Source organism: Salmo trutta, chromosome 39 (assembly GCF_901001165.1).
Source record: "Salmo trutta chromosome 39, fSalTru1.1, whole genome shotgun sequence".
NCBI classification, from domain to species: domain Eukaryota; kingdom Metazoa; phylum Chordata; class Actinopteri; order Salmoniformes; family Salmonidae; genus Salmo; species Salmo trutta.
The window spans coordinates 9,842,165-9,869,961 of NC_042995.1; the positions used below are offsets into that span (position 1 = coordinate 9,842,165).

At 40.6% G+C, this 27,797-nt stretch overlaps 3 protein-coding genes across 8 annotated transcripts in view; 1 reads left to right on the forward strand and 2 right to left on the reverse strand.

Moving 5' to 3' along the window:
• The window catches only part of LOC115179515 (zinc finger protein OZF), a 919,448-nt gene that overhangs the window by 57,579 nt on the left and 834,072 nt on the right, over nucleotides 1-27,797 (forward strand). The window lies entirely within an intron of this gene.
• LOC115179511 (zinc finger protein 665) overlaps nucleotides 1-27,797 on the reverse strand; it is a 514,676-nt gene that overhangs the window by 10,265 nt on the left and 476,614 nt on the right. The window lies entirely within an intron of this gene.
• Nucleotides 14,684-26,367, reverse strand: LOC115179212 (gastrula zinc finger protein XlCGF17.1-like). Its single transcript, XM_029740606.1, has 2 exons — nucleotides 26,336-26,367; nucleotides 14,684-15,996 (listed from the first exon to the last, which is right to left on the reverse strand). Exons 1-2 carry the CDS (start codon nucleotides 26,365-26,367, stop codon nucleotides 15,075-15,077), a joined length of 954 nt encoding a protein of 317 aa, XP_029596466.1. The 3' UTR covers nucleotides 14,684-15,074.

Below are 27,797 nucleotides of genomic sequence, written 5' to 3' on the forward strand. Positions count from 1 at the left end.
GCATATAGATGTTTATTTTACATTGAACACTGACCAACCGTCAGTGAGTACCAGATGGGAGGCTTTCAAAGCATGTATTAGGGGGCAATTTATACGTTTTACCAGTTTTAAATCAATTCGATCTGAAAATGAGAGAGCTGGACAGCAAAATAAGAGAATTGGAGAGGGAAACTTTTTGAGATAACTCAGTAGAAGTAAACAAGGAATTATTTGCTCTTAAAGCTCAGTATGAAGAACGTTCCACCTCAAAGGCTGAAAACAGCTTAACTAGGATGAAATAGTCCTATGATCAAGGTGGAAAACCTGGTAAATTGGCGGCCTGGCGCATTAAGCTCATTAAGACGTTAATGAGCCATTAATGACTGAGCCATTAATGCAATTCATAATTAACAAGGACGATTATCAATGGATCCTGTAGAAATAAACCAAACATTTGCTTCCTACTACAACACACTTTACAACTCTGAATCTCCTGAGAACTAAATCAGGTCTTGATGTTCCCTCTATTTCAGAAGACACTAAATTGGATCTGGAAAAGGAATTGGATGGTGTTGTTGCTATTTTCAATATGAAGGGAGGTAAAGAGGCAGGTCCAGATGGGCTGCCAATAGATATTTTGAAGATATTTAAGGACAAACTTCTAGGTCCACTTTTGGATGTTTACAGTGCATTTGGAAAGTATTCAGACCCCTTGATCTTTTCCACATTTTGCTACTTTACAACCTTATTCTAAAATGGATTAAATAAAAAAATTCTCATCAATCTACACACAATACCCCATAATGACAAAGTGAAAACAGGTTTAGAAATGTTCGCAAATGTATTTGAAATTAAAAACAGAAAAACCTTATTTACATGGCTATTCAGATCCTTTGCTATGAGACTCGAAATTGGGCTGTGTTCTTGGGGACCTTCAACACTGCAGAATTTTTTTGTTGTTGTCCTATATTGTCCTATATTGACATAACCTGAAAGGCCGCTCAGCAAGGAAGATGCCACTGCTCCAAAACTGCCATAAAAAAAGCCAGACTATGGTTTGCAACTGCACATGGGGATAAAGATTGTACTTTTTGGAGAAATGTCCTCTGGTCTGATGAAAACAAAATAGAACTGTTTGGCCATAATGACCATCGTTATGTATGGAAGGAAAAGGGGGAGGCTTGCAAGCCGTAGAACACCATCCCAACCGTGAAACACGGTGGTGGCAGCATCATGTTGTGCGGGTGCTTTGCTGCAGGAGGGACTGGTACACTTCACAAAATGCATGGCATCATGAGGAAGGGAAATTATGTGGATATATTGAAGCAACATCTCAAGACATCAGTCAAGAAGTTAAGGCTTGGTCACAAATGGTTCTTCCAAATGGACAATGACCCCAAGCATACTTCCAAAGTTGTGGCAAAATGGCTTAAGGACAACAAAGTCCTTAAGTCCTTAAAGGTAAGTCCTTAAAGGTATTGGAATGGCCATCACAAAGCCCTGACCTCAATCCTATAGAAAATTTGTGGGGAGAACTGAAAAGGCGTGTGCGAGCAAAGAGGCCTACAAACCTGACTCAGTTACACCAGCTCTGTCAGGAGGAATGGGCCAAAATTCACCCAACTTATTGTGGGAAACTTTTGGAAAGCTACCCTAAATGTTTGACCCAAGTTAAACAATTGAAAGGCAATGCTACCAAATACTAATTGAGTGTATGTAAACGTTTTACCCACTGGGAATGTAATGAAAGAAATAAAACTGAAATAAATCATTCTCTCTACTATTATTCTGACATTTCACATTCTTAAAATAAAGTGGTGATCCTAACTGACCTAAGACAGGGAATTTTTACTAGGATTAAATGTCAGGAATTGTGAAAAACTGAGTTTAAATGTATTTGGCTAAGGTGTATGTAAACTTCCGACTTCAACTGTATATATTCTTAATTCCATTCCCTTACTTAGATTTGTGTGTATTTTGGCACATGTGGTGATATTGTTAGAAACACAAGCATTTCGCTACACCGCAATAACATCTGCTAAACACATGTATGTGACCAATAAAATTTGATTTGATTTGAAACTTAGTTAGATAGAACCTGCACTTACCATGAGAAACAGATTTCCCAATCTTCTCCTCCTCTTCTTCATCTTTAATGTTGACATTCAGCTCCAGTGTTTGACTGCAGTCTTCCTGCTTCACTGATGCCATCTCTGGATCCTGCAGTGCAAACTGGGCTCCACTGTCACAATCAGGACCCAGTGACCATAGGTTTGGACACATTGTGGAAGGAGAGAGGCAGGCTTGGTCTGTCCTCACTGTTGATGTTACCGGCCTCATACCTGAGTTGGCCAGTAGTAATGATGAGAAACGGAAACAAACGTTTTTTGACAGTTCTGGCACTTTCTTTATTCTATAAAATATATTCAATTTTTTCTTGTTCAATTATCTAATTCAATGCCTGACTTGGACTGAAATAAGTGCCGATACTGTTTATATTTAGGTGCAGGAGCTCCACAATACTTTTGAGCTAATACTTAACCTATAGTAGATAACTGCATAAATTACTCAAAAACATTTAGTACAAGGTTAGTTTGTTTAAGCAGCACTATGTGCTATTTTCCTTAATAACCTTGTCTTCACCGTATTACTTCAATCAAAAAAGAATTGTATTTCCTGTTCACACCAGAGTAACATTTATAGATAAAGACAGAAACAACTTAATGTGTCTGATATTAATACACATGAAGAAAACCGATAATCAATACATTTCATGCATAAACAGTCCGTTGACCCAGACCGAGGGGCGCCGCCATTTTACCAGCTTGTGAATTTTACACAAACCTAATAACATGCTAAACGAACTCAGAAATCTCAAATAAATTGGATTATTTATGAAATGACCATGAGACAATTATGTACATCCATTCAGACAAACCCAGAGTCTCTAGCTATGTGACTTGTAAAATAGTTTTTAATCACGTACTTCACTCGGCTTGACACAAAAAATAACACGTCAAACCTTTACCAAACGTGATCACATGTTAACGGATTTGTTACCTAGCATGGTATGACATGTTCTTTCGACAAAAAGTTTAAACGTGTTATTACATACCTGTCGTAATAAATTGAAACGGACACTAAGGTTATCTTCTTGACTGCACAGTTCTGACGCCTTTTTTCTGAAGAATGTTGCGCGCCTGTCTGGAACTTCCTGTTCCCCCGCTACCACAGTCCAACGGTCCGTGCATTCCGGGATCCTTGGGATGAGAAGGGGGTAGCTCCCGGTGCCTCTTCCTCCGGGACACTTCTCCTTTGCATAGAGTTGGTCAAGCTGTTGAATGTGGCCTGTGGAATGTTGTCTCATTCCTATTTAGTGGAGGACATTTTAGAGTGCCATTTTTTTTCTTCTTACCTGTATCTTTTATATCCCAGTTTTACATAGGGTGGTAGATAGGCTTACCCTGGTGTAACGTTTTGATAACGGTGTAAATCTCTCCAGGACAAGGTGACTTTGAGCAATATATTCGCCAGTATTTACATCCCCAAAAGGAACCGCTAATTAGCTGCTAATGTGGCTATCCTAAAGAACTACAAATGCCATGATGATCTGGACAAGACTGCCGATTCCAGTCAACGGTAAGGATCTCTGATTTAACTATATAATGTTAGCTAAATGTAGTAATGAATAAGTAGACTACATTTATTTAAATGAACAATTCTGTTAACTGTCTTGTGCAAGTTGTAAATTGACACAACACCTGTCAGCAAAAGTATCAGCTAGAGATTACTTGCAGTGATTTGATGCTAATCAGCGTTTTATAATCTGAGAGGAAATAAAGTCGAATATATTGATAAAAGTTACATTGTCCGAGAGAAATGTACATGGTTATCAAAACGTCACACCGGGGTAAGCCTACACGAAACACAGCCCTTATTTTAAGTGTTTATAAAATGAATGAAAATGAAAAATGATTGGAACCATTTCCCTGTTTGACCGCTAGGTTTTATGACACAGTTTTTGCAAATGTAATAAAAAAACTTAAATATCACATTTACGTAAGTATTCAGACCCTTTACTCCGGACTTTGTTGAAGCACCTTTGGCAGCCTTATCTTCTTGGGTATGACACTACAAGCTTGGCATACCTGTATTTGGGGAGTTTCTCCCATTCTTCTCTGCATATCCTCTCAAGCTCTGTCAGGTTAGATAGAGAATGTCGCTGCACAGTTATTTTCAGGTCTCTCCAGAGATGTTCAACCCCCCTGTAATTCACATTAGGACAACAAGATTTCACCAAATTATTTTCCCAATTTCCTTTGTGTCATCACAACTTTTGGAGATATTTAAACAAAATTATTTTGTGGTAAATCGATTTTCTTTTTAATTATGGAGAAAAAGTTGTAGATATATTTCAATTTTATTTATTTTATTTCACCTTTATTTAACCAGGTAGGCAAGTTGAGAACAAGTTCTCATTTACAATTGCGACCTGGCCAAGATAAAGCAAAGCAGTTCGACAACATACAAAAACACAGAGTTACACATAGAGTAAAACAACATACAATCAATAATACAGTAGACAAAAATAAGACTATATACAATGTGAGCAAATGATGTGAGATAAGGGAGGTAAATGCAAAAAAGGCCATGGTGGCAAAGTAAATAAAGTATAGCAAGTAAAACACTGGAATGGTAGATTTATAATTTGAAGAAAGTTCAAAGTTAAAATGTAAATAATATGGTGCAAAGGAGAAAAATAATAAACAAAATAAATAAATACAGTAGGGGAAGAGGTAGTAGTTTGGGCTAAATTATAGATGGGCTATGTACAGGTGCAGTGATCTGGGAGCTGCTCTGATAGCTGGTGCTTAAAGCTAGTGAGGGAGATAAGTGTTTCCAGTTTCAGAGATTTTTGTAGTTCGTTCCAGTCATTGGCAGCTGAGAACTGGAAGGAGAGACGACCAAAGGAGGAGTTGGCTTTAGGGGTGACCAGAGAGATATACCTGCTGGAGCGCGTGCTACAGGTGGGTGCTGCTATGGTGACCAGTGAGCGGAGATAAGGGGGGACTTTACCTAGCAGGGTTTTGTAGATGACCTGGAGCCAATGTGTTTGGTGACGATTATGAAGCGAAGGCCAGCCAACGAGAGCGTACAGGTCGCAGTGGTGGGTAGTATATGGGGCTTTGGTGACAAAACGGATGGCACTGTGATAGACTGCATCCAGCTTGTTGAGTAGGGTATTGGAGGCTATTTTGTAAATTACATCGCCGAAGTCGAGGATTGGTAGGATGGTCAGTTTTACGAGAGTATGCTTGGCAGCATGAGTGAAGGATGCTTTGTTGCGAAATAGGAAGCCAATTCTAGATTTAACTTTGGATTGGAGATGATTGATGTGAGTCTGGAAGGAGAGTTTACAGTCTAACCAGACACCTAGGTATTTGTAGTTGTCCACAAATTCTAAGTCAGAACCGTCCAGAGAAGTGATGCTGGACAGGCGGGCAGGTGCAGGCAGCGATCGGTTGAAGAGCATGCATTTAGTTTTACTTGTATTTAGGAGCAGTTGGAGACCACGGAAGGAGAGTTGTATGGCATTGAAGCTCGTCTGGAGGGTTGTTAACACAGTGTCCAAAGAAGGGCCAGAAGTATACAGAATGGTGTCGTCTGCGTAGAGGTGGATCAGAGATTCACCAGCAGCAAGAGCGACATCATTGATGTAGACAGAAAAAAGAGTTGGCCCAAGAATTGAACCCTGTGGTACCCCTATAGAGACTGCCAGAGGTCCGGACAGCAGGCCCTCCGATTTGACACACTGAACTCTATCAGAGAAGTAGTTGGTGAACCAGGCGACGCAATCGTTTGAGAAACCAAGGCTACTGAGTCTGCCGATGAGGATGTGGTGATTAACAGAGTCAAAAGCTTTGGCCAGGTCAATGAATACGGCAGCACAGTATTGTTTCTTATCGATGGCGGTTACGATGTCGTTTAGGACCTTGAGCGTGGCTGAGGTGCACCCATGACCAGCTCTGAAACCAGATTGCATAGCGGAGAGGGTGCGGTGGGATTCGAAATGGTCGGTAATCTGTTTGTTGACTTGGCTTTCGAAGACCTTAGAAAGGCAGGGTAGAATGGATATAGGTCTGTAGCAATTTGGGTCAAGAGTGTCACCTCCTTTGAAGAGGGGGATGACAGCAGCTGCTTTCCAATCTATGGGAATCTCAGACGACACGAAAGTGAGGTTGAACAGGCTAGTAATAGGGGTTGCAATAATTTCGGCAGATAATTTTAGAAAGAAAGGGTCCAGATTGTCAAGCCCAGCTGATTTGTAGGGGTCCAGATTTTGCAGCTCTTTCAGAACATCAGCTGAATGGATTTGGGAGAAGGAGAAATGGGGGAGGCTTGGGCGAGTAGCTGTGGGGGGTGCAGTGCTGTTGAATGCAGTAGGGGTAGTTAGGTGGAAAGCATGGCCAGCCGTAGAAAAATGCTTATTGAAATTCTCAATTATAGTGGGCTTATCGGTGGTGACAGAGTTTCCTATCCTCAGTGCAGTGGGCAGTTGGGAGGAGGTGTTCTTATTCTCCATGGACTTTACAGTGTCCCAGAACTTTTTAGAGTTTGAGTTGCAGGTAGCAAATCTCTGTTTGAAAAAGCTAGCCTTGGTGTTTCTAACTGCCTGTGTGTATTGGTTTCTAACTTCTCTGAAAAGTTGCATATTGCGGGGGCAGTTCGATGCTAATGCAGAACGCCACAGGATATTTTTGTGTTGGTTAAGGGCAGTCAGGTCTGGGGAGAACCAAGGACTATATCTGTTCCTGGTTCTAAATTTCTTGAAAGGGGCATGCTTATTTAAGATGGTGAGGAAGGCATTTTTTTAAAATAACCAGGCATCCTCTACTGAAGGGATGAGGTCAATATCCTTCCAGGATACCAGGGCCAGGTCGATTAGAAAGGCTTGCTCGTTGAAATGTTTCAGGGAGCGTTTGACAGTGATGAGTGGAGGTCGTTTGACCGCTGACCCATTACGGATGCAGGCAATAAGGCAGTGATCGCTGAGATCTTGGTTGAAAACAGCAGAGGTGTATTTAGAGGGCATGTTGGTTAGGATGATATCTAACTGGCTTTGGGGTTGTACCTGGTGGGTTCATTAATAATTTGTGTGAGATTGAGGGCATCAAGCTTGGATTGTAGGATGGCTGGGGTGTTAAGCATGTCCCATTTTAGGTCACCTAGTAGCACGAGCTCTGAAGATAGATGGGGGGCAATCAGTTCACATATGGTGTCCAGAGCACAGCTAGGGGCCGAGGGGGGTCTATAGCAGGCGGCGACGGTGAGAGACTTGTTTTTGGAGAGGTGGATTTTTAAAAGTAGAAGTTCAAATTGTTTGGGTACAGACCTGGATAGCAGGACAGAGCTCTGCAGGCTATCTCTGCAGTAGATTGCATCACCGCCCCCTTTGGTCGTTCTATCTTGTCTGAAAACGTTGTAGTTAGGGATGAAGATTTCAGAGTTTTTGGTGGACTTCCTAAGCCAAGATTCAGACACAGCTAGGACATCCGGGTTGGCAGAGTGTGCTAAAGCAGTGAATAAAACAAACTTAGGGGGGAGGCTTCTAATGTTAACATGCATGAAACCAAGGCTATTACGGTTACAGAAGTCATCAAAAGAGAGCGCCTGGGGAGTAGGAGTGGAGCCAGGCACTGCAGGGCCTGGATTCACCTCTACATCCCCAGAGGAGCAGAGAAGAATGAGTATGAGGGTACGGCTAAAAGCTATAAGAATTGGTTGTCTGTGACGTCCAGAATAGAGAGAAAAAGGAGCAGGTTTCTGGGGGCGATAAAATAGCTTCAAGGTATAATGTACAGACAAAGGTATGGTGGGATGTGAATACAGAGGAGGTGAACCTAGGCATTTAGTGATGATGAGAGAGATATTGTCTCTAGAAACATCATTGAAACCAGAAGATGTCATAGCATGTGTGGGTGGAGGAACTGAGAGGTTGGATAAGGTATAATGAGCAGGGCTAGAGGCTCTACAGTGAAATAAGCCAATAAACACTAACCAGAACAGCAATGGACATTGCATATTGACATTGAGGAGAGGCAATGAAGTTAGATCTATAATAGTTTTTTAAACATACAAGTAGGAAAGCCTTAAGATAAATAATAACTTGTTTAGAGAGAAACATTTGGATCATTTTTGAGTAAAGTTGTAATATGTTGGATGAGTGTGTTGGGGGCAACTCGCCCTACTTGGGGGTAACTGGCCCCTGGGGGCTAGTTATCCCTTAATGGCTATGAATGTGTTTCGACCTGTCATTTAGACAATAACTGTGTTCGAATACTCATACTAACCGTACTATTTGGGATGTGAATTGAGTATATAGTATTCTTATTCGTCATAGTATGGATATAGTTAAAGTAGTGACTTTTCAAATAAGTTACCTTACACGTTATATTAGCTGACAATTCGTTAGCTACGCTGTCCTTACGAACCACATAGCGTATCATTACAGCAGTATGTACCGGTATGTTCTTAGCTAGCTACCTAACATTAGTTGGCAAAATATACATCCAACTTGCCAGTACATTAACTATAGGCTATCTAACTAACTACCCAACGTTTATTGACTTGATTATTTCTGTCATTCTTAGCTTAGCTAAATGGTATAGTCGTTGTGCAATCTCAATGTACATTCGGGTTCTTTCATAAATTTGCTCTGGCTATCTACACCGATTTCAGAGCTATCTACTCCGATTTTTTCTCATCTGAGTGTACCAGAACGCAGAATAATGAACTTACGAGCGCTCAACACCCATTGAATATGGCCGGTGTCAGTAAACGTCTGCAAAAAAATAAATTGTTGCCAGCAGCACAGTTACAGTCACCAACGCTCTGGATAACATGAAAACTGCCTAACCAGCTCTGCTAGGGCGAGTAAAATGGTCAGAGTGGTCTCATTTGTGTCTGGAAGTAGCTAGCAAGCTAGCCAATGTTAGCTTGGGTGTTTGAATTTTGTTGTAAGGTCAAAATGCTCAAATCAACCTTATTCCTCAGCACGAGTGTCCAGTGTGCGCTCTGCATTTACAAACGGACAATCTGGCAACGCTCTGAATTTACGAGCGCACTCTGGCACTCCAGATTGAATTTAAGAACACACCCAAAGTCGTAAAATGTCTAACTAGTAATTTGTTATGCTAACTAGCTAGACATGCGAAGAGCTAGTACGCTCAACTGAGAGCATACTGTTCATTTACAGTATACTAAAATTAACTAATAGTATGTAGTATATACTCATTAAGTACGTAGTACACAGTATGTTAGTATTCGAACACAGTATGTTAGTATTCGAACACAGTTAATGACTATCCCAGTTAGCACTAGTTTATTCTAACTTGCTAGCTAGCAACTTCACTAGCAGTAAATGCTAGCTAGTTAGCAAAAGCTGCTAGGAGTGCTAGCTAGCAACCTTACTACCAGATCGTCTGAGGTAAAATACATTAAAAAGATAACATAACTTAATTGCAGTTGTAAATGCTTGCATTAGTGACTGACAGCTTTAGAGTTAATGTTACTTTATAGCCTTTTAGATATTTTACACAGCATTTTATGTCATGTAGCTAGATAGCTAGCTAAGTGTTTGAGAGAGCTTTTAAATTGGCATCTCTCCCCCTATTTCAGTGGGGACTAGATTAGGTCTGAGCAGTGCAGGAGGTGGGCTCATGAGTTGTGCTCCAATTTTACTGGGGATTGCTTTATTTTTGACCTATATTCAAACTAGAATTGTGCAATAGCAGAGCATAAGAGAGTTGCCACATCAATGTTACACTGAATTAATTAGTTAAGTTATTGTTGTAAAATGTTATATTCCAGTGTTATTTAATGTTCTATTCCATTCCAATTTGTTTCATGAATTTAAAACAACTATTGAAAAACTTTTGCTCCTGAATGTCATTTTAAAGACTGCTGGGATTTTAAATCTTGCATTATTCAAATAATATTTAGTGCAATTGTACATAATGGATTGTATGGAAAAGGAACCACAAAGAAAGTACAATGAAATTAATGTGCAGGTAGTGCTGATATTAATGGTGACGTGCAATCCCCCCCACATATTGTATTTATATAATTAAAATAAGACAACTAGACTTAGCTTTGAAGTATTACTTACTAAATCATTTCTAAATAAAACTGATAAAATAGATTAACACACCTGTGTGAAACCCTATGCCATAGTCTTCTACCGGGGTAACTGTAGCCATTTAATCTACATACCATTTTCCCAAACGCTGCTTTTTTGTGTCAGTAATTCCCACCTTGTACCCTACCTTGTGACAATGTAGGACTACTGAAATCATTTGTAACACATTTTTGTTAGTCAAGGTGCAAGCATGCTTCCCATCCGAAAGAGTTTGGAAGAATTATGTGCATATATTATGATGACATTTTGTGACCTATGTTTGTAAATGCAGAAAGGGGTCTATGGCGTCTCAAAGTGGACATACAGCTGACGCTTTTTTCTCATTTTTTAAGCAAAGGTCTTTAATAAGGGAGTATGAGAGCAGACTCGTTAGGTTCACCTAGCCTCCTTAAGAGATGACAAAAGCAGTTTTCTTTATAAAATAAATGAATCTTTATTGATAGCACATGCTTAGGGCAAATGCACCTCTAACTAAATGAAACTCCAATGGAACTCCAATTAAAGGGATAGTTCAATCAAATTACAAATGTACAGACTGTTTTCTTCACCCTGTATACAATCCAAATAATGTGCACGTCAACAGTGAAGTTCTGAAGATTGAGGACTTTCAGTACAGCAGTGTTCCCCAATCCTTGTCCAAAAGGGGTGTACATGTGTGTTTTTGCCCTAGCATTCACATACCTTATTCAATTCAAAGGCTTGAGTTGCTTAGTTGAACCCAGTGTGTGAGTGTTATGGCAAAAACAAAAAACGCACCTCTTTGGTCCCCTGGACCAGGATTAGGAAACACTGCAGTACATAGCAGTACATTTTTAAACATCCCTTTCATAGCACTTACCGGTCCATTACAAGAGTAGTTCACTATTTGAAGGCCTGTATGTAAGATTACTAGGTTTGTATTCAGGGGACTAGGTATGTACTCAAGATTCGATGGTGTGTACTCAGGAGATTAATGATTGATCTTAGCAGCGCCATTCTTCCACCTTCACTTCATTGTGCTGTGGTTCTTCAATGTTTTCCTGATTTTTTTTAAAAAAAAATTGGGGGGGGGGGGGTTGTTGATTTTTTTGTTTAATTAACCTGGGTTAATGGAAACCTGTCTAAATGGAAACCTGTCTACTGATGCCATCTCTGGATCCTGCAGTGCAAACTAGGCTCCACTGTCACAATCAGGACCCAGTGACTGTAGGTTTGGAGTGTGGAAGGAGAGAGGCAGGCTGGGTCTGTCCTCACTGTTAATCTGTCAACCCTGGATAGGAACCCAGTTCTAAATAGAAGTCTGAGATCAACTTCCTGGTCCTCCCCTGTGCATGCTACATCCCCTCCCATTGTTACTGTGTGTATGAAAACATTTTGAACAATGGCTGCCTAAAATGCTGTGGTGCTGACTAACACAATAGGAAAGTTTGTGGTAGATGTGGACCATCACAGGTGAGTTCACAGCTCTTTCACTCTGAACATTCATATCAATGACTCACCCTCAAATGGACCATCAATACCAGAGTTCTACAAGACTATTTACATAATCAACTGGGCATTTCAACAGTCTGACCCTCAATATAGTACTGGGGATACAGTATATTAAACTCTAACAATGGGGTGTTGAAAGCGTTTACAAGTTGGAAGGCCACCTCAATTCAAGAATGTATGACCCAAACAACAGTGTCACTATTGTTTGATCACCTCACCAGACCTCCATTTTGGTTGATCCCTGTTTTACTAATCTATCCTCTATCCTTATGGAGCCATATTGAAATAACATTGTGCAATCAAACCAAGTGTATTCATCATTTTGTTAAATTAAAAGTACTTAAAACCTGTTTGGGATAGGGGGCAGTATTTTCACGGCCGGATAAAAAACGTACCCGATTTAATCTGGTTACTACTCCTACCCAGAAACTAGAATATGCATATAATTAATAGATTTGGATAGAAAACACTCTAAAGTTTCTAAAACTGTTTGAATGGTGTCTGTGAGTATAACAGAACTCATATGGCAGGCCAAAACCTGAGAAGATTCCATACAGGAAGTGCCCTGTCTGACAATTTGTTCTCCTTCTGGGGCATCTCTATCAAAAATACAGCATCTCTGCTGTAACGTGACATTTTCTAAGGCTTTCATTGGCTCTCAGAAGGCGCCAGAAAGTGGAATGACGTCTCTGCAGTCTCTGGGCGAAAAACAGCAGGAGTTTTTGTGAGTGGTCAGGCAGGGAACAATGACACTGGAGTGCGCTTCCACGAGAGGACTCCATGTTTTTCTTTCAGTGTTTGAATGAAAATAACGTCGCCCGGTTGGAATATTAGCGCTATTTTACGAGAAAAATAGCATAAAAATTGATTTTAAACAGCGTTTGACATGCTTCGAAGTACGGTAATGGAATATTTAGATTTTTTTTTTGTCACGAAACGCACCTGCGCGTCACCCTTTGGATAGTGACCTCAACGCACGAACAAAACAGAGCTATTTCAATATAACTATGATTATGTCGAACCAAAACAACATTTGTTGTTGAAGTAGAAGTCCTGGGAGTGCATTCTGATGAAGAACAGCAAAGGTAGTCCAATTTTTCCTATAGTAATTCTGAGTTTAGTCAGCACCAAACTTGGTGGGTGTCAAATTAGCTAGCCTGTGATGGCCGGGCTATCTACTCAGAATATTGCAAAATGTGCTTTCGCCGAAAAACTATTTTAAAATGTGACACCGCGATTGCATAAAGGAGTTCTGTATCTATAATTCTTTAAAAAATTATGTTTTTTTGTAAACGTTTATCGTGAGTAATTTAGTAAATTCACCGGAAGTTTGCGGTGGGTATGCTAGTTCTGAACATCACATGCTAATATAAAAAGCTGTTTTTTGATATAAATATGAACTTGATTGAACAAAACATGCATGTATTGTATAACATAATGTCCTAGGAGTGTCATCTGATGAAGATCATCAAAGGTTAGTGCTGCATTTAGCTGTGGTTTTGGTTTTTGTGACATATATGCTTGCTTTGAAAATGGCTGTGTGATTATTTTTGGCAGGGTACTCTCCTGACATAATCTAATGTTTTGCTTTCGCTGTAAAGCCTTTTTGAAATTGGACAATGTGGTTAGATTAACGAGAGTCTTGTCTTTAAAATGGTGTAAAATAGTCATATGTTTGAGAAATTGAAGTTATAGCATTTTTAAGGTATTTGTATTTCGCGCCACGCTCTCCCATTGGATATTGATGTCCCTAACAGGTTATTACATTTTTTTTAATTGTGTGCTCTCACTGAGTGCAAAAAGCAGGGAGGGAGGAGCCCTCCAAACAGTAATCTTTGCCTCTCTGTCATGTTGTCAACAAGGCAGCTAGGTGCATCAACCAGAAACATGCATTTCTTTTCCATAGAAAAAAGGTTACATGTTCAAACTATACTGAACAAAAATATAAACGCAACATGTAAAGATGTAAAGAAATGTTCCACATGCACAAAAAGCTTATTTCTCTCAAATTTTGTGCACAAATTTGTTTACATCCCTGTTTAGTGAGCATTTCTCCTTCGCCAAGATAATCCATCCACCTGACAGGTGTGGCATATCAAGAAGCTGATTAAACAGCATGATCATTACACAGGTGAACCTTGTAAACAGCAGGGGACCCTACAGATTTGACTGATTTTAATATAACTGAAATAACAGTTTGATACATGGAACTAGGAAGCACTGAATTAAGTGGCATATGTGTTGTCATGTGTAAACACGAGAGCTACTTTGTCCCAAAATGCTAAATAGAATTCTAAGAATTCTTTAATTCTAATTCCCCAATAGTAAGTGGGCCATTCTGTAATTGTTGTGGTAATGCTGTCCCTGGACTGTGGCACCTTAGAAAACTATTCAAAATGAATACAGACAAATACATTTTTCATTTTATTTAACTGGTTTTACATAAGGAAACAAATGTAAGTCCTTTATACTGATTAACATATTTGTATGCATTGTAGAAAAATACAGGTGGCTAGCAAAATGGCTTGTCCCTGTGGTGATGTGTAAAGGTGTAGTGACATGTTTTTGAGTAGATCAATGTAAATATATTTTGAATGCCATGATTTAAACAAAAACATTGTATTTTCTGTAAAGATAACCCAGAGGTTGACCAGCAAAAATGCATGTACAACATTTATTTTTCATTAGTAATTCAATTACATTCATTGCAGTTATCCAAATACATTAATCATCAATGACTAAAATAGTAAATCTAGTTTTAAAAGACAATTTAATAAACACATGTATTTGTTTTATAACCTGTGTATCATTAAACAAAAGCCATTTAGTAGAAATAAGTATCCACCCAAACTAATGGTGAAAACTGATCATCACACCATCTCTATCTGATACATGTTGTGTCTACTAACTCATTCCCACAGAGAACTGATCATCACACCATCTCTATCTGATACATGTTGTGTCTACTAGCTCATTCCCACAGAAAACTGATCATCTCTATCTGACACATGTTGTGTCTACTAGCTCATTCCCACAGAAAACTGATCATCTCTATCTGATACATGTTGTGTCTACTAGCTCATTCCCACAGAAAACTGCAGAAGGAAGCAGTGCCACCCAGTCAACCATCACACTCCATTGTTTTAACAAGAGATCACTCAGAGGGTTTTCAACGCTAAGGGCAAATCCAAGGTAATCTCAATATCTTTACAGTAGAAGCTAACAAAACACACCAGAACTGACAAGGTGAATACTGATCACTAAAGTAAAGAGAGGCTAACATTCTATAACGCTCCTTTTCCTCTGTAAAGTTCTCACAGTGAGAAACAATAGGATTACAATAGTGTGTTACTCTCTTAATGTTATCAAATGCACTCTTACCACTTCCTTTATGAGATGAGAATGAAGTGATGGAGTGACTTTAATCTTAACTGGCCTGAGAGAACTGATGAGGCTTCTTTCCTTTATGTATACGTTGGTGTGTTATTAAGTTGCTCTGTTGAGAGAAACTCTTCCCACAGTCAGAGCAGGAGTAAGGTTTCTCTCCTGTGTGTGTTCTCTGGTGAACTTTTAGCTCAGATGATGTTGTGAAGCACTTCACACAGTCAGAGCATGAGAAAGGCTTCTCTCCTGTATGTATAAGTTTGTGTGTTTTTAAGTTGCTCTGTTGAGAGAAACTCTTCCCACAGTCAGAGCAGCAGTAAGGCTTCTCTCCTGTGTGTGTTCTCTGGTGAACTTTTACCTCAGCTGATGTTGTGAAGTACTTCCCACAGTCAGAGCAGGAGTAAGGCTTCTCTGCTTTATGTATATGTTGGTGTGATTTTAAGCTGCTTTGATGAGAGAAACTCTTCCCACAGTCAGAGCAGGAGTAAGGCTTCTCTCCTGTGTGTATACGTTGGTGTGACTTTAAGCTGCTCTGTTGAGAGAAACTCATCCCACAGTCAGAGCAGTAGTAAGGCTTCTCTCCTGTGTGTGTTCTCTGATGAACTTTTAACTCAAATGATGCTGTGAAGCATTTTCCACAGTCAGAGCAGTAGTAAGGCTTCTCTCCTGTGTGTATATGTTTGTGCGAGTTTAAGCTGCTCTGTTGAGAGAAACTCTTCCCACAGTCAGAGCAGGAGTAAGGCTTCTCTCCTGTGTGTATACGTTGGTGTCTTTTTAAGTGACCCAATCCTGAGAAACTCTTCCCACAGTCAGAGCAGGAGTAAGGCTTCTCTCCAGTGTGCACTCTCTGATGAACTGTCAGAGCCCTTGATGTTGTGAAGCGCGTCCCACAGTCAGTGCAGGAATAAGGCTTCTCTCCTGTGTGTATTTGTAGGTGTATTTTTAGCTTTGATAGAAATGGGAAAATCTCCTCACAATGTGGGCAGTGGTGAGACCTCTTAGCTCTATGATCTTCCTGCTGTTGCTCTCTGGATGTAGATAATGTATCAACATGGTCTCCTGTGTGAACAACATCAGAAGAACCAGTCAGTTGGTGTGATATACATGTCAAATGTATACATGCCATATCATCCTCCACTCATTATCACAAGGGTTAGTAACTACCAGGGTTGGGGTCGATTAAATTTTTAATTACAGTCAATTCAAATGAACCAAATTTCTATTTCAAATGTTCCTCTTTGAAAAGCACTGAAGAGAATTGTAATTTCAGTGATCTTCCTGAAATAACTGGAATTTAAAAAAAAATTCTGACAATACTAGTGTCAAACTATGCAAGTCTCAGTAGAATGAAGTAACATCTACCTTCTCATTGAAACAGTTCATCATGAAACAGTTCCACTGTAACATTTCATGCACAGTGGGGAGTTGGAACGAACAACACAAGCAATAGAATGTCAGGGTCATGTGTGAGTCAGATACAGAATTCTACCTAGCAATAGACTGGGTGATAACTTATGGAGGTCTAGCTTATGAAGATAACTTATAGTTAGATAGAACCTGCTCTTACCATGAGAAACAGATGTCCCAATCTTCTCCTCCTCTTCTTCATCTTTAATGTTGACATTCAGCTCCAGTGTTTGACTGCAGTCCTCCAGCTTCACTGATGCCATCTCTGGATCCTGCAGTGCAAACTGGGCTCCACTGTCACAATCAGGACCCAGTGACTGTAGGTTTGGACTCAGTGTGGAAGGAGAGAGGCAGGCTGGGTTTGCCCTCACTGTTGATGTTACCGGCCTCAGCCTTAATCTGAGTTGGCCAGTAGTAATAAAGAGAAACGGACACAAAGGTTATTTTCTTGACAATATATATATATTTTTATTGTTCAACTAAGCATTGACAACATTAATTCACATTAGACAAGTGCACACTTTAATTTACACAACATAAGTGCACTTAACCTATAGTAGATTTCCTACATTAAAATAATGCATAAATGAATCACAAACATTTAGTACAAGGTTACAGTATGTTGTAGGCAGCACTATGTACTATTTTACTGAATAACCTTGTCTACACTGTATTGTTTCACTTAAAACCCATTGGTCAGTGGTGGAAAAAGTACTACATATGCATACTTGAGTGAAAGTAAAAAGTTAAAGTAAATGTCATACATCAAATTCCTAATATTAAGCAAACCAGATGATTTTCTAGTGTTTTTTATGTATTTATTTACAGATGGCAAGGGGCACACTCCAACACTCAGACATAATTGACAACTTTGTGTGTCTCCCCTTCTCGTAGAACCATTTTATGGGGACATCATTTTTATGGATCTGTTGGTCATTGTTAGCAGAGTAGACTAGACTACCCTGGATTTTTTTTCGATTTAACAAATATTCTGCTAATATCTCCAGTCATATAGAGTGTAGTAGAATAGCATTAAATATGTTTTTAAAAGGCCAAGAAACGTATCTGATATAGATCGCCTATTCTACGCAACTACGTGCTCAGACATGCGTTGAACAGTATTTTTTGCAAACAGCGATTGAGTTATATTATTAGCCTAAATTATGACTATACAATCTACTGTCTCGGCGCTCTATGGACAATTCCTTCGACCAAATGGCTTGGCTTTAGCTCTGACATGCACTGTCAACTGTGGGACCTTATCTAGACAGGTGTGTGCCTTTCCAAATCATGTCCAATGCATTGAATTTACCCCAGCTGGACTCCAATCAAGTTGTAGAAACATCTCAAGGATGATCAGTGGAAACAGGATGCACCTGAGCTCAATTTCGAGTCTCATATCAAAGGGTCTGAATACTTATGTAAATAAGGTATTTCTGTTATTTATTGATTTTACATTTGCAAAAATTCCTTAACCTGTTTTCGCTTTGTCATTATGGGGTATTGTGTGTAGATTGATGAGGAAAACATTTTATTTAATCAATTTTAGAATAAGGCTGTAACGTATCAAAATGTGGAAAAAGAAAAAGGGTCTGAATATGTTCCGAATGCACTGTACTCGTGGGTAAACAAAACAACATTGTGGGTTAGTATTATGGATAGCGGGAGCTAGCAATTGCATTTTTATTCATCAAGATGGCCAAGCTTTGTGTGGTAACAGGTTGTAGCAACACTTGCTGTGCAAATGTGACTATGGCCACGCAAATTAAACACTTTAAAAAGCGGGATACATTTGTGGCCACAATGCTGGCGAATTTGACATCTACTCGTCAATCTGTGGGGCATTTAACTTTCATGGCTATCAACAATGGAAGGAGGGCTTCAGCAAAACGTTCCTTTTCAAAGTGGATGCTGTCCATACCAACAACGTGGTTAGAAAGTATCAGAAACAGCCAGCAACAGCAAAGACCGAGCATTATAGCTTCACCAGGTAACTTAAGTGAAAGAGCTAGCTTACTATGCTAGCTAGCTACAGAGCTGCCGCATTCAGATCACGTCTTCCATCTAAATCAACTTGGCCATCTCTTCTTAATGTGATTTTAAACCTAACCCCTAACCACACTGATTAACGCTAAAGTAACATGTCTGCTAGATGTTGGTAGCTAATTTCCGGCGCTGTCATACTATAAATCGTGCAAACATACGGGATAAGATAGTTTTGGTCACGATGGTTAATGTTTACGTATAGAGCCAGATACGTGCACAGAACGGGCTCTCCCTCTGCAGAGCACATTCCCATTTGCCCTTCCAGTCTCCAAAATGCCCTTTTCGGCGGTGGTGTTATATATATATATATATATATATATATTTGTTGTTGTTCTGAACCCACTGCCCGCAAGTCTTTTATAAATGCTCATCTATGTTTCAGAACCAAAACGTTGCATGTCTTGATTGTTGATCAATGACTGTAGAAAAGGCCCATGGAGTTGGTGGAAGAATCCTTTAATTCATGGCCACTTGCTCAGCTGGGCCAGGGGCGCTTTAATTAGATCAGGTGGAAATGTCCGACAGATGTCAACTCATTAAAAGGAGGAAATCGCCACAGCCCGATCTCGCTGCTTCCTCTTCCTTAACTCCGTCTAATCCAGACGTTCTGTGCGTCCATGAATCCACGTAAATCCACCGAATCTGTTACCTTTCATCTGAACTATCTGTAGCGATCGGGAGAGCGGGCCATCAGTTATTGTTTATAGTTATTACCGCGGAGCCTGGCTTGGAGCGCACGCTTCAAACCTATTGTGTAATGTAAATGGTCAATGATCACAGCCCTACAGATCATCACAGGCCAATTATGCCATCGATATATGGTTAATATGCAATGAAATTATATGTACATATGAGGACAAACTTGAAAGTGTGAAATATGAAACGTCATTGTTTGCTGAACTGATCAATTCTGATATCAAACTGATGGGGATTATAGACTGAATAACCGATCACTGACTGAATTATTTATATTCTTATGATTATGATGAATAGTTACGAGCCTAAATGACTCAAGGATGATTCCTATTGAACTGAATTGCTGAATTACCTAATTATGTTAATAATGAATGATTGTTATGATTTGGTCTTTGTGATTATGAATTTGATTGGAGACATGTTATTATGTTTCCTTTGTTATGCAGCACAGACTACCCAGTAAATATACCACTTTATGGTTAAAGGAATTTCTGCCCCAGTCTCATCCATTCCTCTGTCACCTGACCCGTGACCACCTGTTCACCTTCACTGTCAGTCATCCTACCTGTCCAGCTACCCACACAGATTCCACTAATCTTTCAATGACAGTCAGTAAAAAAAAAAGTAAGCTTTTCATTTCCTCTAGTTTGGCAAAAACAGAGTAAGCCTACGTTTATCATCCATATAGAATACAGTTTAGCAATCTACTACCGACTCGTCTCTACTACCGACTCGTCTTTGCCAAAACCTGGTGATTTGATTGATAATTTTCCTATTTCATACAAGCCTTGTTTGGGTGCCTACTGGCTATATGTCTATAGATAAGCAGCTGTTACATCACACTGACTTCAATAGGATGAAGATTTAACATGGTGAATTTATGATATTTGTGAGGAAGAACAGGGCTACCCGGCTGGCAACAAGCATATGCACTCTGCAGGCAGGCTGCCCTCCACAGTGATGGCTGGTGCAGACAGCACATGCTTTCCATCTGATCCTGCAACCTCCTCTGCTACATGTAGCTGTATGATTCTGACATGATATATCCCTAGTTGATTCTGCTCTAGACTCCAGAGAAGTGACATGATATATCCCTAGTTGATTCTGCTCTAGACTCCAGAGAAGAAGTGACATGATAAATCCCTAGTTGATTCTGCTCTAGACTCCAGAGAAGAAGTGACATGATAAATCCCTAGTTGATTCTGCTCTAGACTCCAGAGAAGAAGTGACATGATAAATCCCTAGTTGATTCTGCTCTAGACTCCAGAGAAGAAGTGACATGATAAATCCCTAGTTGATTCTGCTCTAGACTCCAGAGAAGTGACATGATAAATCCCTAGTTGATTCTGCTCTAGACTCCAGAGAAGAAGTGACATGATAAATCCCTAGTTGATTCTGCTCTAGACTCCAGAGAAGTGACATGATAAATCCCTAGTTGATTCTGCTCTAGACTCCAGAGAAGTGACATGATATATCCCTAGTTGATTCTGCTCTAGACTCCAGAGAAGTGACATGATAAATCCCTAGTTGATTCTGCTCTAGACTCCAGAGAAGTGACATGATAAATCCCTAGTTGATTCTGCTCTAGACTCCAGAGAAGTGACATGATAAATCCCTAGTTGATTCTGCTCTAGACTCCAGAGAAGAAGTGACATGATATATCCCTAGTTGATTCTGCTCTAGACTCCAGAGAAGTGACATGATAAATCCCTAGTTGATTCTGCTCTAGACTCCAGAGAAGAAGTGACATGATATATCCCTAGTTGATTCTGCTCTAGACTCCAGAGAAGTGACATGATAAATCCCTAGTTGATTCTGCTCTAGACTCCAGAGAAGAAGTGACATGATAAATCCCTAGTTGATTCTGCTCTAGACTCCAGAGAAGAAGTGACATGATAAATCCCTAGTTGATTCTGCTCTAGACTCCAGAGAAGAAGTGACATGATAAATCCCTAGTTGATTCTGCTCTAGACTCCAGAGAAGTGACATGATAAATCCCTAGTTGATTCTGCCTGCTAACATGAATGACTTTCAGCTCCAAATGCAGGTGTAAAATGCAGTTTGTTTCTGTAGCCTATCTTGCCTTTTATGGCTGTAATGACAGGCTACATTTGCGTAGCAATTGTGCGCTCATGTTTGCGTGTGCACGCATATTGCACAATATTGTACCACTCCTTTTTGTGGGTCACGGGTCAAAAAAGTTTGCAAACCACTGGGATACATGATAGTGGCAACAAATGGAGTTGGGTTGGATATAGTCATGGTAGGCTACAGTATGTCTTACAATCTTCTATTTTGACTGGAATTCAGAAGCCTTTTTCAACCTCAATTACGCTTGAAGTTTTGCATTTCCTGTTCTAAATAGTTTATCTGAATACTTTACTCCTCAGATGGTGCTGCTTTCCCCTCTTCTTGTAATAATAGCTCAACAGAGCCCCACAGTGGAGGTGTCATAATACCCATAAAACCTAGCGGTCAAGAAAGGAAATGGTTCCAATCCATAGGGGATTTCTATTATGATTTTTGTCATTCATTTGCATTGAAGAGCACATAAATAACATGTACCATACATACACAACTTATATTTGCTGTCTTTACAAAGGAGCGGAATTGCATTCATATGTTAAGGGTACATTTTGCCTGTATAGAGCAAATATTTCAAGAGTCTGAATAAGAATACAATTTGGATGAAGCCACAGAAAAACAGAAATAATAAAAAAAATCCAGAAATGACAGAATAAGAGCAGTACGATATGTCAGGAACTGTGGCCAGATCATAGGGGATTTGTTGATAACCATGTAAATCTCTCTCGGACGAGGCAACTTTTTTTCTCCAATATATTTGGCTCTATTTCCTCTCAGATTTGAAAATGCTAATTAGAGTCAAAGTAGACATAATGAAAAACTACAATTTCCTGCAAGCGCCTGCACGTCATCTCTAGCTGACACCTTTGCTAACAGGTATTGTGTCAATTTAAAACTTGCACAAGACAGTACACAGAATTGGTCATTTAAATAAATGCAGCCAATTTATGAATTACTACATTTAGCTAACATTAAATAGTTAATCCAGAGACTCTTACTTTTTCCTCACTTCAGCAGTCTCATCCAGATCAACATGGCATTTGTAGTTCTTTATGATAGCCACATTTAGAAGCTAATTAGCATTTCTTTTTTGGGGGGGGGGGGGGTAAATACAGGCAAATATACTGCTCAAAAAAATAAAGGGAACAATTAAACAACACAATGTAACTCCAGCTCAATCACACTTCTGTGAAATCAAACTGTCCACTTAGGAGGCAACACTGATTGACAATAAATTTCACATGCTGTTGTGCAAATGGAATAGACAACAGTTGGAAATTATAGGCAATAAGCAAGACACTCCTTTATTGGGGGTGGTTCTGCAGGTGGAGACCACAGACCACTTCTCAGTTCCTATGCTTCCTGGCTGATGTTTTGGTCACTTTTGAATGCTGGCGGTGCTTTCACTCTAGTGGTAGCATGAGACGAAGTCTACAACCCACACAAGTGGCTCAGGTATTGCAGCTCATCCAGGATGGCACATCAATGCGAGCTGTGGCAAGAAGTTTTGCTGTGTCTGTCAGCGTAGTGTCCAGAGCATGGAGGCGCTACCAGGAGACAGGCCAGTACATCAGGAGACGTGGAGGAGGCCGTAGGAGGGCAACAACCCAGCAGCAGGACCGCTACCTCCGCCTTTGTGCAAGGAGGAGCAGGAGAAGCACTGCCAGAGCCCTGCAAAATGACCTCCAGCAGGCCACAAATGTGCATGTGTCTGCTCAAACGGTCAGAAACAGACTCCATGAGGGTGGTATGAGGGCCCGATGTCCACAGGTGGGGGTTGTGCTTACAGCCCAACACCGTGCAGGACGTTTGGCATTTGCCAGAGAACACTAAGATTGGCAAATTCGCCACTGGCGACCTGTGCTCTTCACAGATGAAAGCAGGTTCACACTGAGCACGTGACAGACGTGACAGAGTCTGGAGACGCCATGGAGAACGTTCTGCTGCCTGCAACATCCTCCAGCATGACCGGTTTGGCGGTGGGTCAGTCATGGTGTGGGGTGGCATTTCTTTGGGGGGCCGCACAGCCCTCCATGTGCTCGCCAGAGGTAGCCTGACTGCCATTAGGTACCGAGATGAGATCCTCAGACCCCTTGTGAGAACATATGCTGGTGCGGTTGGCCCTGGGTTCCTCCTAATGCAAGACAATGCTAGACCTCAGGTGGCTGGAGTGTGTCAGCAGTTCCTGCAAGAGGAAGGCATTGATGCTATGGACTGGCCCGCCCGTTCCCCAGACCTGAATCCAATTGAGCACATCTGGGACATCATGTCTCGCTCCATCCACCAACGCCACGTTGCACCACAGACTGTCCAGGAGTTGGCGGATGCTTTAGTCCAGGTCTGGGAGGAGATCCCTCAGGAGACCATCCGCCACCTCATCAGGAGCATGCCCAGGCGTTGTAGGGAGGTCATACAGGCACGTGGAGGCCACACACACTACTGAGCTTCATTTTGACTTGTTTTAAGGACATTACATCAAAGTTGGATCAGCCTGTAGTGTGGTTTTCCACTTTAATTTTGAGTGCGACTCCAAATCCAGACCTCCATGGGTTGATAAATTTGATTTCCATTGATTATTTTTGTGTGATTTTGTTGTCAGCACATTCAACTATGTAAAGAAAAAAGTATTTAATAAGATTATTTCATTCATTCAGATCTAGGGTGTGTTGTTTAAGTGTTCTCTTTATTTTTTTGAGCAGTGTATATTGATAAAAGTCACCGTGTCCTAGAGAGATTTACAATGTTATCAAAATGTCATGCCAGGGTAAGTCTACATGAAACACATCCCTTATTTTAAGTGATTCTAAAATCCCCTATGGGAAAAATGAATGGTGGAAAAATGATTGGAACCATTTCATGTTTGACTGCTAGGTTTTATGGGTATTAGGAAAGGACAGGGGGATACCTAGTCAGTTGTACAACTGAATGCCTTAAACCGAAATGTGTCTTCCACATTTAACCCAACCCCTCTGAATCAGAGAGGTGCAGGGGGCTGCCTTAAATTGACATCCACATCTTCGGCACCCGGGTAACAGTGGGTTAAAATGCTTTGCTCGGGCAGAACGACACATTTTTACCTTGTCAGCTCGGGGATTCGATCCAGCAACCTTTCGGTTACTGGCCCAACGCTCTAACCACTAGGTACTCTATGAGTCTGTGACCACAGTTGCTGGGAATTCTTTTTTGGGGGCTGTCCTTTTTTAGCTTGAGCACATGCTCCCCAAAAGGTCTGTGCATGGCTCTGTATAGAGCCCTGTGGCTGGGGTCGAAACTGTGTGTGTGTGTGGATGGTGTGCTAAACCAAGATGTGGCCATGTATTCCATCGTGGATCGGTTGGCATTTTGGAGTAGTCCAGGAGCCAGGTTTTCTTTAGAAGGGTGGATTTTGCTCAATGGGAAAGTTTATTTTGGGAGTTTGGGATCAATGTTGTCACAGTTGCTTCTTGTTGAAGAGGCATTAGCTGACCTTAGCTTGCTCCGATTCTGAATTAATTTGTGTCCGTTTCTTTCTAGCTGGCAAAATAAGTGAGCTAGACTATGTTTGATCCCGCCATGTGTCAATAACATCGTTTGTTTGTCACTGGTATGGGCTAAATATCCTAAACCTAGACAGTGATAGCAGCAAGCTAAAACCAGGGAGAGGGGGAGATAATTCAGGTTCTGTTCGTCTGCTGCTGGCTTGATAATGTTCACTCAAATACGTTTTTCCATACATTAAATGAGATTTGTATTCTCTAAAGATTGTAATTGTGTTCATATCTGATGAATATTGAAGAAAAATCATCACAGCCGTTTGCCATACCAAAATGTGAACTACAATTTGGTGCGCACCATTTTACCATACAATAGGCAGTAAGCTCACCATGTGTCATCAAAATTACCATCTTGTGTACGTGGTTTATATATGAGGGGAGCATAAACGAATAAATAATGGTATAAGTTAGAACCAATGTATATTAGTTAATATACTGTACCAACTACATAAATGTATGATCAGACAGTGGGCGCAGACAGTGGGCGCCGCCATTTTACCAGCTCGTGAGATTTTATTTTTTTACACAACCAATAACCATATAAAACGAACTCAGAAATCTCAAATAAATTGATTATTTTTAAATTACCTTGACGAAATTGTGTACATTAACTCAGACAAACCCCAAATCTCAAGCTATATGACTTCGTCTTCATCACGACACAAAAATAACACATAAAATCTGGTAATCCCTTGACGGATTTGTTACCTATCATGTTATGGCATGTTCTGTCGATATTAGGAAGTGTAAACGTGCTATTACCAACCTGTAGTAATGAATAGAAACGGAGACAAAAATGATCGTCTTCACCTCTGCTGCTTTCTTTATTCTGAACAATGGTGCGCATCCATAGAGATGGATAGAGGACTCATCTTTGTATCTGTGTCATTATAGCGTCTGTGACAGAATATGCAGCGGCATTGAGGGGATTCGATTAATCTGGCCTTGTTTTTGCAAGGGGTGAAAATTGATGGCATTCGTTTTGGAACTGGGCTGCCTTCCAGGCGGGAGACGGGTGCCACATTCAAAGCCCACAGGGAAGTCTCCTCAAAACAAAAGTGTTGTAATTAAGCACTTGGCGCAATGAGTAGGATTCTGTGTTTTCACATGAAAAAATTCGAGCAAATATTTTATGGAAGAGATGTATGTTTCTGGATGATGCACCTTGTTGACTAAATGACAGAACCGTAATCTGCACCTTTCTATTTGAGAAGAGCGCTCCTCCCTTGCCGCATTTGCCTGTTCACCGTTTACACCACAGGCCATAAAACGGTGCCCTGTGGCTCAGCATAATCAAATCTTCCCATTCTCCATTTGAAGTGGTACATTTTCTTCTTCACAATTGGCTTATCCCTCCTGATGACCCAGTTGGACATGACTCCAACGGAGTCACCAGGAGATCTCAGCCAATGAATCTGGAAGTCCCACCCAGTTGACTACATTAAAATGGTGGAAGCCCACAATGCATTTAGTTATAATAAGAACTAGAGACAGCCTCCAAGATGGCCGACCGTTGTTTTGAACGTAATCTACTCACGGTTGCATATGCCTGCTCATGGAGGCTGACATCTTGCTAGTTCCGGTTTCAGGAGCCCATCAGTAAATGCCAGTGGCGGTCGGTGGAGTTTAAGATGGAGGGCCGTTCTTTTTTTTTTTTACCACAGCCTTATTTCTAAAATAATATGTTGGATGACTATAATTCCTATGCCATTCAACCAGCTCAATGTAACATCAATAGGTTTAGGCTACTACATGGTACTCTAATTTTCCCCATACCCATCCTGTGCTTGCTACAACTTAGCCTATGAAGGAAAGTTTACAACGTAGGTGCACAGGTAGAGAGAAATTTGAGACAGACATTGACACATTCAATACCGCCTTGCACACTTTTGCCTGTATCTAGCTGATCTAGGGTGTAATCATTAGTCCAAGAGTTTCTATTGGACAAATTCTGGTATGTTTATCCCAGTTTCATTCCGTTTGCTTCCGTTTTAAGAAACGTTTTTCTACAGAATCGGTGGAATGAATACACCCCTGATCACACACAAACACAGTTCACTTTCAAAGCAGCCACATACAAACAGCAGATCCTGGACTATCCATTCACTTCAGTCAGTCTGTCTCATCTTCCAATGTCAGGAATCCATCACATTGAATGAGCAGGTCCTGGATGAGAGCACGTGAGTGATTTCCATTGTTTTTCCTTCTGCATGTGGTACAAGCTCTTCCATGTAATAGCATGAATATAAAACGCTAATAACTTTGGCTGTGATTGGTGGAGGAAAAAATCGGTCTCGAAGACAATTCATGAAAAAATTCTATGGATTTGTTTTGCACAAAGGTGATAACGAATTTCCTTCTCTACGGTGGCGTCTATTGGAATTATCTTTGTGGAAAGGTGACATCCTATGAGGGTGCCATGTTGAACGTCACTGAGCTCTTCAGTAAGGCCATTCTACTGCCAATGTTTGTGTCACACGTTGATCTGTTTCACCTGTCTTTGTGCTTGTCTCCACCCCCCTCCAAGTGTCGCCCATTATCCCCAGTGTACCTGTGTTCTCTGTCTGTTGCCAGTTCAATTTGTCTCATCAAGCGTAACACCATTTTCCCAGTGCTCCTGTTTTTTTCTAGTTCCTGTTTTCCTGGTTTTGACCATTCTGCCTCCCTGCGGTTATGTACCTTGTCACACCACCCAGGATTACTGACCTCTACCTGCCCTTGACCTGTCGTTTGCCTGCCCCCCTGTTTTAGTAATACACTTTTGTTACTTCTAAAATGTCTGCATCCTGGTCTTCTCCTGAGCGTTAATAGTTTGACTATGGAGATTGCATGGCTGTGTGCTCCATTTTATACACCTGTCAGAAACGGGTGTGATTAAAAATAGCCGAATCCACTAATTTGAAGGTGTGTCCACATACTTTTGGTAGTGTATAATCAGTTGGCTAGAGGCCTATTTCAATGTAATGTTCAATCGAGTTCTATTTTGCTACTTGTAGGCT

Bases quoted from the DNA above. Each gene is read 5' to 3' on its own strand.
- LOC115179212 (XM_029740606.1), bottom strand. From the start codon at position 26,367: ATGTCAGCCTCCATGAGCAGGCATATGCAACC. The intron at 15,997-26,335 runs GTGAGTAGATTA...TTGTGAGGAGAT, and splicing joins ATGAGCAGGCATATGCAACC to TTTCCCATTTCTATCAAAGC.